The 14,508-nt window shown below is 29.7% G+C and overlaps 1 protein-coding gene and 1 long non-coding RNA gene across 6 annotated transcripts in view; one reads left to right on the forward strand and one right to left on the reverse strand.

Annotated features, from left to right (window-relative positions):
* Positions 1-14,508, forward strand: part of LOC148234650 (solute carrier family 7 member 14) — a 169,421-nt gene that overhangs the window by 110,863 nt on the left and 44,050 nt on the right. For both annotated transcript variants that reach the window (XM_088185669.1, XM_088185668.1), the window contains exon 4: positions 7,411-7,564. In XM_088185669.1, the coding sequence (XP_088041795.1) occupies positions 7,411-7,564 (154 nt within the window). The remainder of the gene's footprint in view (positions 1-7,410; positions 7,565-14,508) is intronic.
* On the reverse strand, positions 971-3,661 carry LOC148234651 (uncharacterized). Of its 4 annotated transcripts, XR_015809571.1 has the most exons (6): positions 3,066-3,633; positions 2,570-2,988; positions 2,384-2,505; positions 2,213-2,330; positions 1,842-1,890; positions 971-1,775 (listed from the first exon to the last, which is right to left on the reverse strand). It is a non-coding gene; the product is annotated as an uncharacterized LOC148234651 (long non-coding RNA). The 4 variants fall into 4 exon arrangements; XR_015809570.1 differs by having other exon boundaries at positions 2,384-2,988; positions 3,066-3,661; XR_015809568.1 differs by having other exon boundaries at positions 2,213-2,988; positions 3,066-3,661.

The raw sequence follows: 14,508 nt of genomic DNA on the forward strand, positions 1-14,508 counted from the left end.
TGATATTCATAAATAATTTCTGGAATGAATCCAACGTTCCTAGTAACGTCCAATTATTTTATAATACACGATTAATTATACAATGCACATTAACTACATATAATCCATTAACTATACAAATGTTACAAGCAAAATTGAAAATTATAATACTTTATTTTTAAATATCAATCATCAGAACCAAATCTCTAATAAAGTTGGTATTAATTAATATAGCTATTCGATTTTCTCGGGTTTTGCAAGATTCGTAAAATATTCACTATATTTTATTTATGCATTGTTAATTTCTATAGGTTGTTATCCGTGAACTTCTCTTTGATTTATTATTATAATCAGATTGGATTTGATTTTTTTTTAAGTTAAATTCATTATATTTTTATTACCTGTTTACTTTTTTCAAATGCTTTTACTCTTGTAAACACTATAACCTTATGATCACACAAATCACGCGTGATTGGATGTAGCTCATGCACTAATTCTGTATGTAAGATTTTGATATTGTTATTAAATTTCTAAGCACGATCGATAAAATATGTATCTAAACATAAAATTTTGTATTTTCAATTTATTAGGAAGTCGGTAAATTTGTGGCACATTTTGAACGTATTAGTAATAATAAATTAACTTTGTGTTTTAAAAATAATTTATATTAGGGGAAATTTATAAAAATATGTATTATTACTAACATATTTTTAATTAATATGCTACACACAGCAGATCTTTATCGATCTGCTGTGTCTCTGCAATGTGCAAGCTCAATTTCCGTTGGTTTTCTAAAGTCACACCAAAATTCAAGATTATCGCTAAATAAGGGGGTAGAGCATAAAGTTTGAAAACCCTGGATTATCGCTATATGATCTTGCAGTTCAGCTTAAATGTGTACAGTACAAGTAAAGGGTTGTGGTTCTAAAATCGAACTCTAGTAAAACGGTTGTTTGTTTATTAAATATTTTTTTAGCTAAATGATTATTGTATAAAAATCTAATATATAATTGTTCGCTTCAAATTTGAAACAATTTGCTACTCTGTAAATCGTTTATAATAATACAGTTTAAAACAAAAATATTTAATTATAATAATTAAAAAGTCCCAGTTATTGAATTCTTTTGTTTTTGATCGAAGGCTCTGACTGTCGACCAATGAAAAATCAGTATTTAAATATAAAACAAGATGGCCGACAGAAATTAAATTAGTGACATTTGTTAATAAAAATAATTTGCATTAATTTTTCATGTACGTTGTTCAATTTGATTGAATATAAATATTCGGATTGCAAATTAATGATACTCTATTTGCGTTAACGCACTCAGTTCGAGAGCTATCCATTTCAGCATTATTCATAATTAAGAGAGGTGGCAAGTCTGGGTTTGTGTTCCTACTATTAGCTATGATACGGATATACATTCGATATACTAATCATTATTCGGATTGATTGATAAATATAAAAAATATAGTAATGAATTTAATTTCTATAAATTTGATCGAAATATAAATTGGAGTAATGATAAGTATATTGAACGTATATTCGTATTGTACGCTTTAGAGCTAATAGTAAGGACGTAAACCCAAATTTGTATCTCTTTCTCAATTATGAATAATGATGAAATGGATAGCTCTCGAATGGATAGCAATTAAACAATATAAATAAAGACTAAACTATATAAACAATTGTGAAACAATCTTCATAATGAGATCTTCAAATTTTGAGTTCCATCGACGGGCTCCGAGACCGATATGTGAGTTTTTTCATTTGTAATACATTAAAATTATCATGGTTTCTGAAAAATAATTAAAAATAGTATCAGCTTTATATTATACAATAGTTAATAGCATTATATTCTTACATATAATTGTCCCAAGACGTTGAATGTAAGCATTTGATTTGTATGTACCCTACGGTGATAGAGCGTCGTTAAAATTATATAGACATGAGTAAAAGTTATATAGGAAAATAATTGCATCTAAAGGCAATATCGTAGCATTTCGGTTGTTTCATTCCAAGTGTGTCAAAATACCTTATCTATGTTAACGTTTTTTATCCATTTTTGTAAAAATAATAAAAATTATTTTAAAATTAAAAAACCGGTTCACATGGCAGTTTGGGGCTATACTTCTAATATTTGATATGTCTAATATTAATCGTGAAGAAAAGCCGTGATGCTTTAAAAATCTTTATGACAAGGAGCACCATTGTGCATGAATATCGGTTACTCGCCTCCAGGAAACCACTTCGAGTTGTAGTATAAAGCGTGTCTCTAATACCTTTTTGTATTGATTTTGACGCATCATCTTTTCGTCTATATAAAGACGGTCTGTTCCTTTCCTAGAATTTACTAACCGAATCATCATTGAATGTGGGTACTTAGTATGAACACAATCAACGTACCCTCTAAGATGCATACGTGCGCGGCACCGCAGCAGTTTTTAAAATCCCGCGTAGTTATCACAAACTAATGCTTCGTTGCGCAAATTTTGTTTTCTCCGTCAAAACTTGAAACACGGACTCATCTGAGAAGCACACCTTCAAATAAAAAATATGTTTTAAAGAGGGATTATTTAATTCGTAACATACTTAGTTGGCATCAAAACAGTTCTCCTATCCCCAAAAGTGAAATTCATGCATTTATGAGCCCATGCAAGACGCTTCTTAATCATTGTCAGAGTAAGTTTTGATTTTCGGGTCGGCTTGTGACCAACTTCAATTCTACCAATACTGGTAATGTTTTTAGTCAATAAACGAACTGGTAATTTTCTGTTTTCAACACAAATATCGTGAATCTTCCTGTCAATTCTAGGGATTGTAATGCATCGCTTTCTACATGGATCATTTCTTCTTAGATCTAAAGTGACCCAGTCTATTTTTGCTTGATATTTTTCACAGAACTTTTCGAGACGGCTGTTTTTGTAATCTCATATTGAGATAGAAGAAATATCAGAAGTCCTGATATTTATCCAACTTTATTCGGTGACAGATCAAAGTGTTTCCCCCATCTTAAATAAAAAAAAAATATATATATCAAATTTAAAATCGGTTAATAATGCACACCTATTCGTACATGCAAATTTACCGCTATATTTAAGAAATTGTTGATTAAAACCATGTTTCGAAGACTAACCGCAAACTCGAGTTTTTTGATTATATTCAAACACAAACTCTCACGCCAGAAAACTATTAATATATTTAAACCATTACTTTCCAGTAATGTCAGTAAAAATTAACAAAATCATAGATAATAAAGATAATGTTCAAAGATCTGCCTTTACATAAAACACTTATGTTTTTCGCTTGGGTCTAATAATATGGCCAGGTACTGTATAATCATAATGTTGTTATAGTATTTATGTTCCAATATGCAAAATACCTACTAATGATCAGAAAAATCACACAAATGTCTGATTCTTGCAATTATAATAAATAATATGAAATCCAGAAAATGTTTATACTTTTTGCATCATTCAATATCTGATCTTTAACGGTTAGAGATGAAACATTTTTACGTGTATCCTATCCTATCCTCTTAAATGACAGCAATTAAAACGATTAGTTAAACTTGGTTTATACCTAGATTTAAAAAGGCGTAGAATATCAAAAGTTACGTTTTAAAAACAGACGCACGAATGTCAACAAACGCACGTGCGCGCGATTTGACAGTTGGTCTAAAGCAGATTTTAGAACGGCCATTAAATTTTAATAATATGTAATTTAATTTGATTCAGTCCCCTTTTCATTCTCCTTATTTAAATTAAAAAATGGTTTGTGCATTTAAATTTAAAAAAATAGTATATAGGGTCAAAATATTTGTTTTGCCATTATTTTTAATTAAAAAATAAAATGTAACATTAAAATAACATTTCTTTAATTAAAATTTCCCTTTTGCTTGAGACAATTTTTGCAATAGCACTAAAATGAAAAAATATTTGTTAATGAAACCTGAAATAATTTTAAAATCAGTAAATCATGCTTTTACTGAGTATTTAAATCTTTTACAGCACTGTATTGTCAAAAGTAATAGTGGGCACCTCACTAAAAGCGACATAACTTAGCAGACCTAACCTAAAATTTATATATTTCACGTATATAGTATTATTTAAAACGCTTCGATGAACGTTTTAGTACGAATTTACGATATTAAATGACGTGTCTTATAATTTATAAACGATATGCTAGAAAGTTTAACATAATATCTTACTTGAAATATGAGCAGTAACTGATAATTCCCGCTGCGACGGCAACGACACGATTTTACGGCGAAAGGTGTGACAAAATCAAATTGTGTTTAATAAGAGAAAGCAAAAATCAATTATCCCTTTTAAGAAGTTATAGATCCATGTCAAAATCAATAAAACAGTGGCGTCTACGTCGTAGGGGAATGCTCAGTAAGAGGCAAATGGCAGATTTTTTTTTCTCAGAACGGGTATGCTTTATGGTGTCTAGAGCTACTTTTGATTACAAAATAATGACAATTATATTAAGCTTTATAATAATATAAAACGGTAGTACCGGGTTGAGGATTCGATGATAAGCGAAAATTCAAGGATTAGGATATATGTATATTAAAAAAAACTACTCGGTATAAATTGCCTTCATTTCCAGTCAATCGACGAAAACTTCCAATTTACCGAAGAGCATAATTTAATTAATTTTTTGTTCAAGCTTTATCTCTCCACAACCGTCCGCTTTAAACACAGCAAACGCGCAAGCCAATTATGCTCAATCGTTAAAAAGACATGCAAAAAAATTTACGATCTCTGGTCATAAAACGTAAAACTTCACACGAATCATTCAAAACCTTTTTTTTTGTATTTCACAACACGTCCGTAATTTCGAACGTTTTCCCAATTCATCATAGCAAAATTGCAATTTCTCCATTGATATATTATACATATTTTATACACAATATATACTGTGAATAAGTCTTTGAACGGTCACATACAAAATACGCACCGAATCGTATTTTTTTAAATTTTCCTTATTTTTTGTCGGGGTTGTTCATTCATTGGAGGAGTCATAAAAATGTATATTTAATAATTTATATTTTATAATATAGAATAAAAATACATTTTTATTAATAAATTATTAAATATATAGGCGTGTCCTGAATTGTTTTAATATTTTTTTATATCGTTTATAGGTTCGATTAGATATAATGAAAAGGCATAACGATTAATCTACCAGTTTAATACATAATGCTAAATTCCACGTATAAAGTTACAAACAATCTCATGCATGTGTACATTTCATATTGTATTTTATAATTCGAAGTAATCTACGTGTAATTAACTGGGCTTATAGGTTTAATTTTATCTGTATAATTGTTTTAATGCGTTACATACGTTCGTTTTATGAAAATAACCAAATACCCTCTCTAAAGAGTTTCACATAATCGACTAAACGAGGATATGTTTTCAGTGGTTTTGTATCGTTACTGTGCAAATTTAATCTACCATCATGTATAATACGTAAATATGTTTTTTATTATATTTCAATGAAATAAATTCTCATTTTATATTTTCTTGTATATAATTAAAAACCAGTAGTGTAATTAAAAGATAAACGCTAAAAATTCTGTACTTAAAAAATCAATTTTCAATTTATTACAAATAAAAGTTTATATTTTTATTTTTTGTATATTATATGTGGTGCGACATAAAGGATACAGCTTAAATGCGCTATATAACATCTTGATCATAACATTATTACCACTTAAGTGCCATACACTCAGAGAGAACATAGTAAAAGCTGTCTCTGAATGCATGGAAAAAAATCACCATCTATTAAATAAAATTGTGCTAATTACAACCGATGAGGCAAAAGTATAACAGGTGTGAAAAATAAATTTGTTTTAATTTTAAAAGCAAAAATATTCACGAAGTCCTAACGTTTCATTGTATTCCACCAAGAAGCGCTTTGTGCTCTCACATTTTCAGTGTAAATTGTGAAAGTTACGGAATTGGTAATTAAGATTAGTAGCAAAAACGCTCCACCATCGTCAATTTAAAGAGTTTTTAATTTAAATATGTAGCAAATAGCAAGTCCTTCTCTTTCGCAACTAAGTGCGTTGGCCTTTAAGCGATTTGCTTCTTGTCTAAATGAAATTAAATATTCCTCGAAAAAAAATAATGTTTAATATTCGGAATTGACAGAAGGCAGCTAATTAATCATAAATTACAAGGAAAAGGAAACACTACGTTTTTGATACTAGAATAAATGACTTGAGTCGAAATTAAATTGTTACTTTTCGCTAAAGGTTTCGAAAAGAGATCATTGATTAATTTCATTAGCACTGATTATTTTAGGATAGTAATATTAAATATGTTAGACAGAAGTTTAAAAAGTATTGTGCTAGTGTTGTAAGGTTGTTCTATTGTAGATCGCTCGGAATTCAACATTAAAAAATATGTTCTAGGGTTCATAGGACGTTTTTAGTTCTCTGATCCGATATAAAATAGGTAAAAGTGTTTTGATGGGCGCGCGTTATTTTTATTCTGGATATTCACAAATTATAATTCGTATCTCATTATTTTTTATGTTGAATCTGTATAATTTTCGTTTTCGTGATAATCAATTACATAAATCGATTGAAAAATTATTATACAATAATCGGTTCAGGAAATTTTCCATACAGCGAATATTCTATACACTAATATTTGCAAACGTTGAATTTTCCAGAAATTTCCGTATAAAAAAATATTTTCAATACTATATTTTTATTCCATGTAAATGTTTAAACCTTTGAATTTTACATGATTAGTTTCAAAGTACGCAAAAAATAAATTTTGAGTTTGAAAAACATAATGGTAAAAAAAATTAAGAATTACATAAATAGCTTTTTTTTTAAAACATGAATATTTCAAAAGGTAATTTAAAACAAATTAAGCCGAAATATAAATAACACATTATTTCGGTAAATTATTCGAAAATAATTGATGAAGTGCGCGAAGTACGCCAACGAAAAAAATTAAACCATTAAAAGACATGGTATTTATTTGAGTTTTAAATCGTTTTATTTTAAGGCAAAATCATATATAAAAATTAATATTTATGATATTGTTTGTGTTCGCTTTCGTATTTAAATCACATTCTCTACCTAAAAGCTTTTAAAATTAAATTTAAATTTCTGATCAATATTTATTGATTATTTAAAAAAAATAATTGATGGTTGTGTTTCATTTTTTTATATTTGTTTTCTGTTATAAATTAATATTTGTCGTATTTATTGCATTCTAGTGTATCAATTTTTGAAATAGTAACAACACCACAGTATGTCGATCGCCTTTTCAATATCTGTCAACGACGCGCCTCTGTTTTATCATTGTCATATGTCTTCCTCGCAAACATCCCCGCCCACGTCCCCACCTCGTTTATATGACAGTATCCGATTGTTTGCACTCAGCTCTTTTTGTTTGTTTCAGAAATGCCTTACAACGCTGGATTTGACCTCCCTGGGAGTGGGTTCCTGCGTGGGCACCGGCATGTACTTGGTGAGCGGAATGGTCGCCCGAAACGTGGCCGGCCCTGGTGTCGTCGTCAGCTTCATGATTGCGGCCCTGGCTAGTGTATTCTCAGGTATTTATTTTCGATACTCCGCTCGCGCTTTTCTAATCCAATTAATTACGCAAAGCCGCGCGCAATTCTTATGCTTGAGGTAAACCGACCTACATAAATAAAAATACGATCCGCCTTTCACAGCGACATCTAATAATTGAAAATAATATTACTATAGTTTCTGTCTGTTGTTATAACCCCTAAAAAACATTTTATAAGCCATTTTTGAATTTAGAGAAAGGACAATAATACGACCGATTTTTAGAAATATAAATGCCATTTAAAATTAGCATTTTTAACCGAGCTAACGTTAAAAATAAACGGATTAAATTTTATTTTACAATTGAAACTGAAAACCATCAACGATACGAGTTGATGAGAATTTATATAGACAGGGGGGCGTTCTTTTGCATATAATATTACAAAAGTTGCCAAAACCAAATTATCAATCATTCTGCAACCTGTATATTTATTAACACTAAAAGCGTTAAATATCGATGGAAAAATTTAGATGGTTTATAAAATATGCTGTCAGATTAGCTTCTGTTTTCATGAATTATTTTTTGCCCAAGTTTCAGTCGCTTCTTTTTTCTTGTACTCAGTGTTCAATATTGACCCTCGAACACATTTTTGGGTTTTATGGCCGAATAAATGTGACTTTGCAGCCGAAATAGACGCCGGAAAGCTCGAATCGCAAAATTGTATGGAAACTTGGTAAGTGTCAGACTTCTCATAATATTGATTCGAGACGTCTCCGGCGAATTATAAAAATGTATAAATTGGTTGGCCTCTTGCGTCACTTGTTTATTCGACCAACAAACATGTTCACTCCTTGAATTAGTAAAATAAACACATTTTAAAGGACTTTAATGCAAAGAAGTATTTCACAAAAATGGTTTTTACGCTGGAAGACGCATTGTCTGGTGCATACTTTATTTATTTTTTATTAATTTATTTAGCTTAATAGCTGATTTTTACATCAAACAAATTTTAACTAGACATATGTATATATAATATTTAACATTAACAGAAAAAAATACTTAATATTATAATTTATTTCTTAATGCCGAAGCTGTTGCTTTATTCCATTTAGGAAACCCGTTACAGTTTTATTTCAGTTATATTTGGTAGTTTTTCTAGCCATTAAAAGCGTACTGATAGAGTGTTTTTATTATATTAATTATTTTTTATTAATTTATTTAGCTTAATAGCTGATTTTTACATCAAACAAATTTTAACTAGACATATGTATATATAATATTTAACATTAACAGAAAAAAATACTTAATATTATAATTTATTTCTTAATGCCGAAGCTGTTGCTTTATTCCATTTAGGAAACCCGTTACAGTTTTATTTCAGTTATATTTGGTAGTTTTTCTAGCCATTAAAAGCGTACTGATAGAGTGTTTTTATTATACAAGTGTATTTAATATTCTCCTATTGTTGGTAAGCCTTCAAATTTCTATTTTATGATTGTTCATTACGTCAAATGCATTATTTACATTTCCTCTAGAGAAGTGGTTCTTAACCTTTTCAAAGTCACGGTGCACTTTTGATCATGGGAAAAAGTGACGGTGCACCAGAATTAAGAGGTCGAAAAAAATATGTGGACATAATTTTTATTACATATTTAAAAATAATAATAGTTACAAACAAAATTTTACATACAAATTTTTTACATATTTTTTTAAATTAAATTATATAAAAAGCGTTTAATATTGAAAATAATTTTAGTTATTAATTTTGCCCTAGAACCAATTTTTAATTTCGTGTTTTATTAAAAATATTTGTATTAATATTTAAAGGTGCTCTTTGGATGGCAAATCTAAGTGGTGCATTTTCCTCCCTTTGTTTACCCAAAATGACGTTCCTGCTTAAAATATTGGAATTTATATGAGCGATCAAAAATTGATTAATGTGATACCTGGGCTTTTGCAGATATTAGAAATATTAGGTCGAATATTTTATGTAGTTACCCTGAATTCTTCGTTTAAATTTTTTTCTGTTTTTCTCGGTTTTTAGTTTTCATATTAGTTGTTGTTGAGAAACCAAGCTCACACAAATATGATGTTGAAAACTGTAACAAAATTTTCAGTGCCTTCGTGTAAAGATCTGAATAATCCTCTTGGACAGTAAACCAACAATTCTTCATAGTTATTTCGGAAAATTTAATTTTTAGAGTACGATCAGTCGACAAGGAAACTAATTTGATGATTTCGTATCCGGTCATAAATTTCTATATTTAAGAATAAAAAATAATGTGCAATCTTTTCTTCCAATAAAGTTAAATGTTCTATTATTGCGGAAATAACTCACTCGGGAATGTTTTCGTTAAGTGAAGAAAACATATCTACTTTTTTATTATTCGATTTTTCCATAGAGTTATTTTTTTCCGAAATCCTGTCAATTTGTCAATGGATTTCATGAATTTTTCCTTGAATACTTGTGTTAACGTTATTTAAGTAATTAAAAATATCTGCTAAATATGTAACTTTAGCATACTAATCATTATTCTGAAGACATTTTACAAAATCATCCATACCTTCATTTCGAAAAAAGATTAACAATTCATTCTTAAGTTCTATGAATCGGCATAAAACTTTACCCTTAGATAACCACCTGACTTCAGTGTAAAAAAGCAACACTCGAACATAGCTTCCATAGAAATGCAAAGTTTTTTAAACATGCGTGTTGATTTTATGAAATTCACTATATTTACAACTTGATCTAGTACAGGTTTTAGTGCTGCTGGTAATGTTTTCGAAACTAAAGATTCTCTATGTAAAAAACAGGGCGTAGATATAATATTAGGTTTTCTTGTCTTTGCAAGGGTTACAAATCCTTTAAATGAGCCTACCATTGAAGGAGCACCATCCATACAAATTCCTACACATAACTCCCATGATATTTTAAATTGTTCTAAATATGAATAAATAAGATCAAAAACATCTTGTCCTGTCGTATGCTTGGTAAGTTCTTTGCAGCATTGATATTGATTCACTATTTTGTTTTCATTTATGAAACGAACGAATCTTAGTATTTGTGCCTTACCGCTAATGTCAGTAGATTCGTCGACTTGTAAAACAAAATATCGCTTGGAAAGTTTATCGTTAACTGTTTTCTCAATATCATCCGACATATTTAATTATTTTTTTTATTGTATCGTTTGAAAGAGAAATTTTCATAATTTCCTTTTTGTTTTATCACCAAACATAATTTTTCCTAATTCACAATATGCAGGTAAAATTAGAGACTCTGCTATAGTATGTGGTTTTAATTGTACAGCAATCAATTCAGCAATCTTGTATGAATCCAGTTGTGCCTTATCGGAAATTTTAACAGTTTTTTCAAAATATTTCGCTTGTTTATTTTGCATGCTTAACAATCTTTTAAAGTAATCTTTACTTTTTGATGCAAAATCGGCGTGCTTCGTAGTGAAGTGGCGATTTAACTTGTCAGTATACATCGCGCTATTGGACAGTTTTTCTCCACATACAACACATAGTGGAATGTGATATCCTTCCTCATTGATGCTAGTAAAACTGAAACGTAAATATTCTTCAGAATATTGTCCATTATTTTTTTTTATTTTACTGGATATATTTTCTTTTGTATGAGACGTATGATGTCTAGTAACATCGTCACTACTTCTTCCACTTGTACTCCCAGTGTCATTAATGTTTTGGTCTGATTCACAATTTCGTTTGGTAATAAATTTATCCATTGTGGGGTATCACGACTATAATAAAATATAAATTGATTGAAACATTAAGATTTTATTATTTTGCGGATTTTTTGTTTTTACCAATTTTCTCGCGGTGCACTTGCAATAAGCTGGCGGTGCACTGGTGCACCGCAGTGCACCGGTTAAGAACCACTGCTCTAGAGTCTAGACCTAAAAGCATTAATTTATATTTTCAATTCCTCGCTTCAGGCGTTATTAAGACCGATAATGTCACATTTTGCTATGTGACAATATTCTTCTATGTTTATATTCTATTAATACCATATATTTTGCTTATTTATTATTTTACGATAACATACGTGTATTTACATTGTTGTTTTCAGCACCAAAGGGGTTGATTACCACAATCTTAGCTAATTACACGACATACACAAGCACACACTGCGAACGCACTGATAAAAAAATGTAATTGTACTTTGTAAAAATATCTGCTAGATACGCCAGATTTATCAACGATAAAGGATTTGTTAGGAATTAAATTAAATTTGTCTAATTTTCTTAAGCCTTAAAAAAGAGCAATAACTCATATCGAAGTTTATAGAAGCCCTAAATAGCCATTTAATTTTTATATGTAATAAAATGGCGTTTATCGTACTAAATATAAAATTTGTAAATCCTAAATTTAATTCACTTTTATCCTACTTCCGTTTAAGTCTGTGTAAATATAACACATGTTCCTTAAAATTATATCTTGAAGATACCACAGTTTTGTATATTTTCTTCTTTTTTTTTTTTTTTAATTTTTGTTTATTACATAATTAAATAATACATTTTTATAAACATATATATTTACATTTCATTGGTTGCTGGTTAATTACCATTATCACAATTTACGATTGATTAGCTAAATTAAGAGGAATTACAAAAATAAGAATAATAAAAGAACATAAAATACGTTAAGTTTAGGTCAAAGTACATAAACACCTTTAACAAAAAAAAAAAAAAAAAAATTTAAATTATAAATATATATTTTTAATATAAAACTCGTGGACCTGGAGCTGTTAAATTAATAGATAAAATTTATGCGTCAGAGCAAGATGTGCTTTGGCATTTTGTGTTTATATTTAAATTTGAGTTTGTTTTTGTCGTAATCACCGATTCTTGAGATTAACGGGTTAGTATGATTTCGCGGTATTTTTTTATAATAATTATTAGTATGGTGGTGAACATGTTCTTTAATAGTTGGAATTAAATATTTATTATGAAGTTTTTTGAGGTTAGTATAAAAAGGTGTATTATAAATTATTTTTATAGCTTTATTTTGAACAACTTGTAGCTTAGAAAAGTTAGTATTACACGTATTACTCCACACTGGGCAGGCGTAAGTCATTGCCGGTCTGATTAATTGCTTATATAATAGAATTTTATTTTTAGTATTTAGCGCACTTTTTCGATTAAAAATTGGTTTTAACGCCGCAATGGCTGCGAGCCCTTTAGATTTAAGTTCGGTTATATGTTTATTAAATTTAAGCTTGGAGTCCAGGTGAATTCCGAGGTACTTAACGCTCGCCTTCCATTCTATACACTTTCCCTGCTCGCTTATAATAGTCGGGGGCAAAGGTTGTCTTCGAGTTGTAAAAATTATAGCCTCCGTTTTGTCCTGATTTAATTTTATTTTCCACTTTTTGAAATAATTACTTAAGAGAGTTAAGGATTTTTGCAATTTTATTGAAATAGGCTTAAGACCGTAAGAGCTACTCATTATCGCCGTATCATCGGCATACATTGAAAGACAAATATTTTCTTCTTCTTTGATCGTAGATGTATCAGTTGAATTACCACGTCTTCTTAAATGTTCATGTCGTTGACTCAAAATCTATAGATAGTTTTTGAATAATATTTAAAATTACTGCCCTTAGCGATGATATCAAAAATTATATCTATTTCTTTAATTTATTCATAAATTGTTAGTTGTTTGATGTTATAAAAATAAAAAAATGACATGGACACTTTCAATCTTAAATTTATTTGTTGGTTTTATAAAGATTATTTTACAAAATTAGTACAAATATAAATTTATCACATTAATACACTATAAGAAAATACATTTAAACGTAATAGGTAAATACAATTTATAACTAATATCACAATTTCTATTTTTAACTTTTTATTTAATATTAAACAAAAAGCGACATAGTTGTTTGAAATCTTAATAAATTCGAATGAATATTAATTTACGTGATTAGCTTTTTAAAAAAAATATTTTAATAACAAAAATGGTAACTGTTCACAATTAACGTGGTAAAATAATAAGTAACAAATAAAATTTGACGTTAATATCACAATAAGCTTTGAAATCACAATTCAGTTGCTATGTAGACGTATTTTTATTAATCACTTATTTCACATAAAGTCATTTCCTACCAAGTTTATGCATTGCAATACAGAACCAACAAACACTATGAAGTCAAATCCTCTTTCGGGAGCATAACCGAACACAATGTCTGGTAAACCAGCTCCGGGAACCTGCAGTTTCTGCAACACTTCTCGTACTGTTGCTGCTCTGTTCAAAAGGATCACTTTTTTCCACGAATGACCAGAAGGTAGAATAATTAAAATGGTGATCTGCACTTCGGCGTTTAGCACGTTGTCTCCACCGAGGTCCATGTCGAACTCGTTCACCAACAAATTGAGATCTGGCTCCGAATTACTGACGCATTGCTCGTCGTCAGGCTCAACGAAGATCACCAGCTGATTGTTGCTCGCGTCCGTGTCTATCGCGGGCAGATCCGAAGACGATATTTCATCATCTTGAATTTCTTCTCTTGATCGGCGTGTCTCTTGAAAGATGGGCCGCTCGTCTCCGTGAGTCTGTATCCGACGAAAATGCCGATTGTGTCGCTGTTGACGCGAGTAATGCGGCATGTCAAGGGCCACGGCATCAATGGCGTCGGGCGCAAAATCCTGAATTTCTATCTCCTGTCCAACCTCAGGCAGCAAGGGTTGATGTTGGTGATACATGTCAGCACTCGGTTATTACTCAAAATCACAAAAACTTTGGCAACTGATCACTTTTGATTGACAGTATTGTCACAACGGCGGAATACGGTGTAATGCGCGTTTGGACAGCCGCTGGCTAAGCGATGGGCGGGAGTAATGGTTTTGGCCACAATATTGCCCATGTCCAAATATATTTAATTAATCGGTAAAAATTAAATATTAAATTTAAAGTAAATATTTAATAAAATATCATAGATAATAAATATAAAATACAAAA

This window comes from Plectrocnemia conspersa, unplaced genomic scaffold, assembly GCF_051122295.1.
Source record: "Plectrocnemia conspersa isolate PC_06_02 unplaced genomic scaffold, ASM5112229v1 ptg000005l, whole genome shotgun sequence".
Lineage (NCBI taxonomy): Eukaryota > Metazoa > Arthropoda > Insecta > Trichoptera > Polycentropodidae > Plectrocnemia > Plectrocnemia conspersa.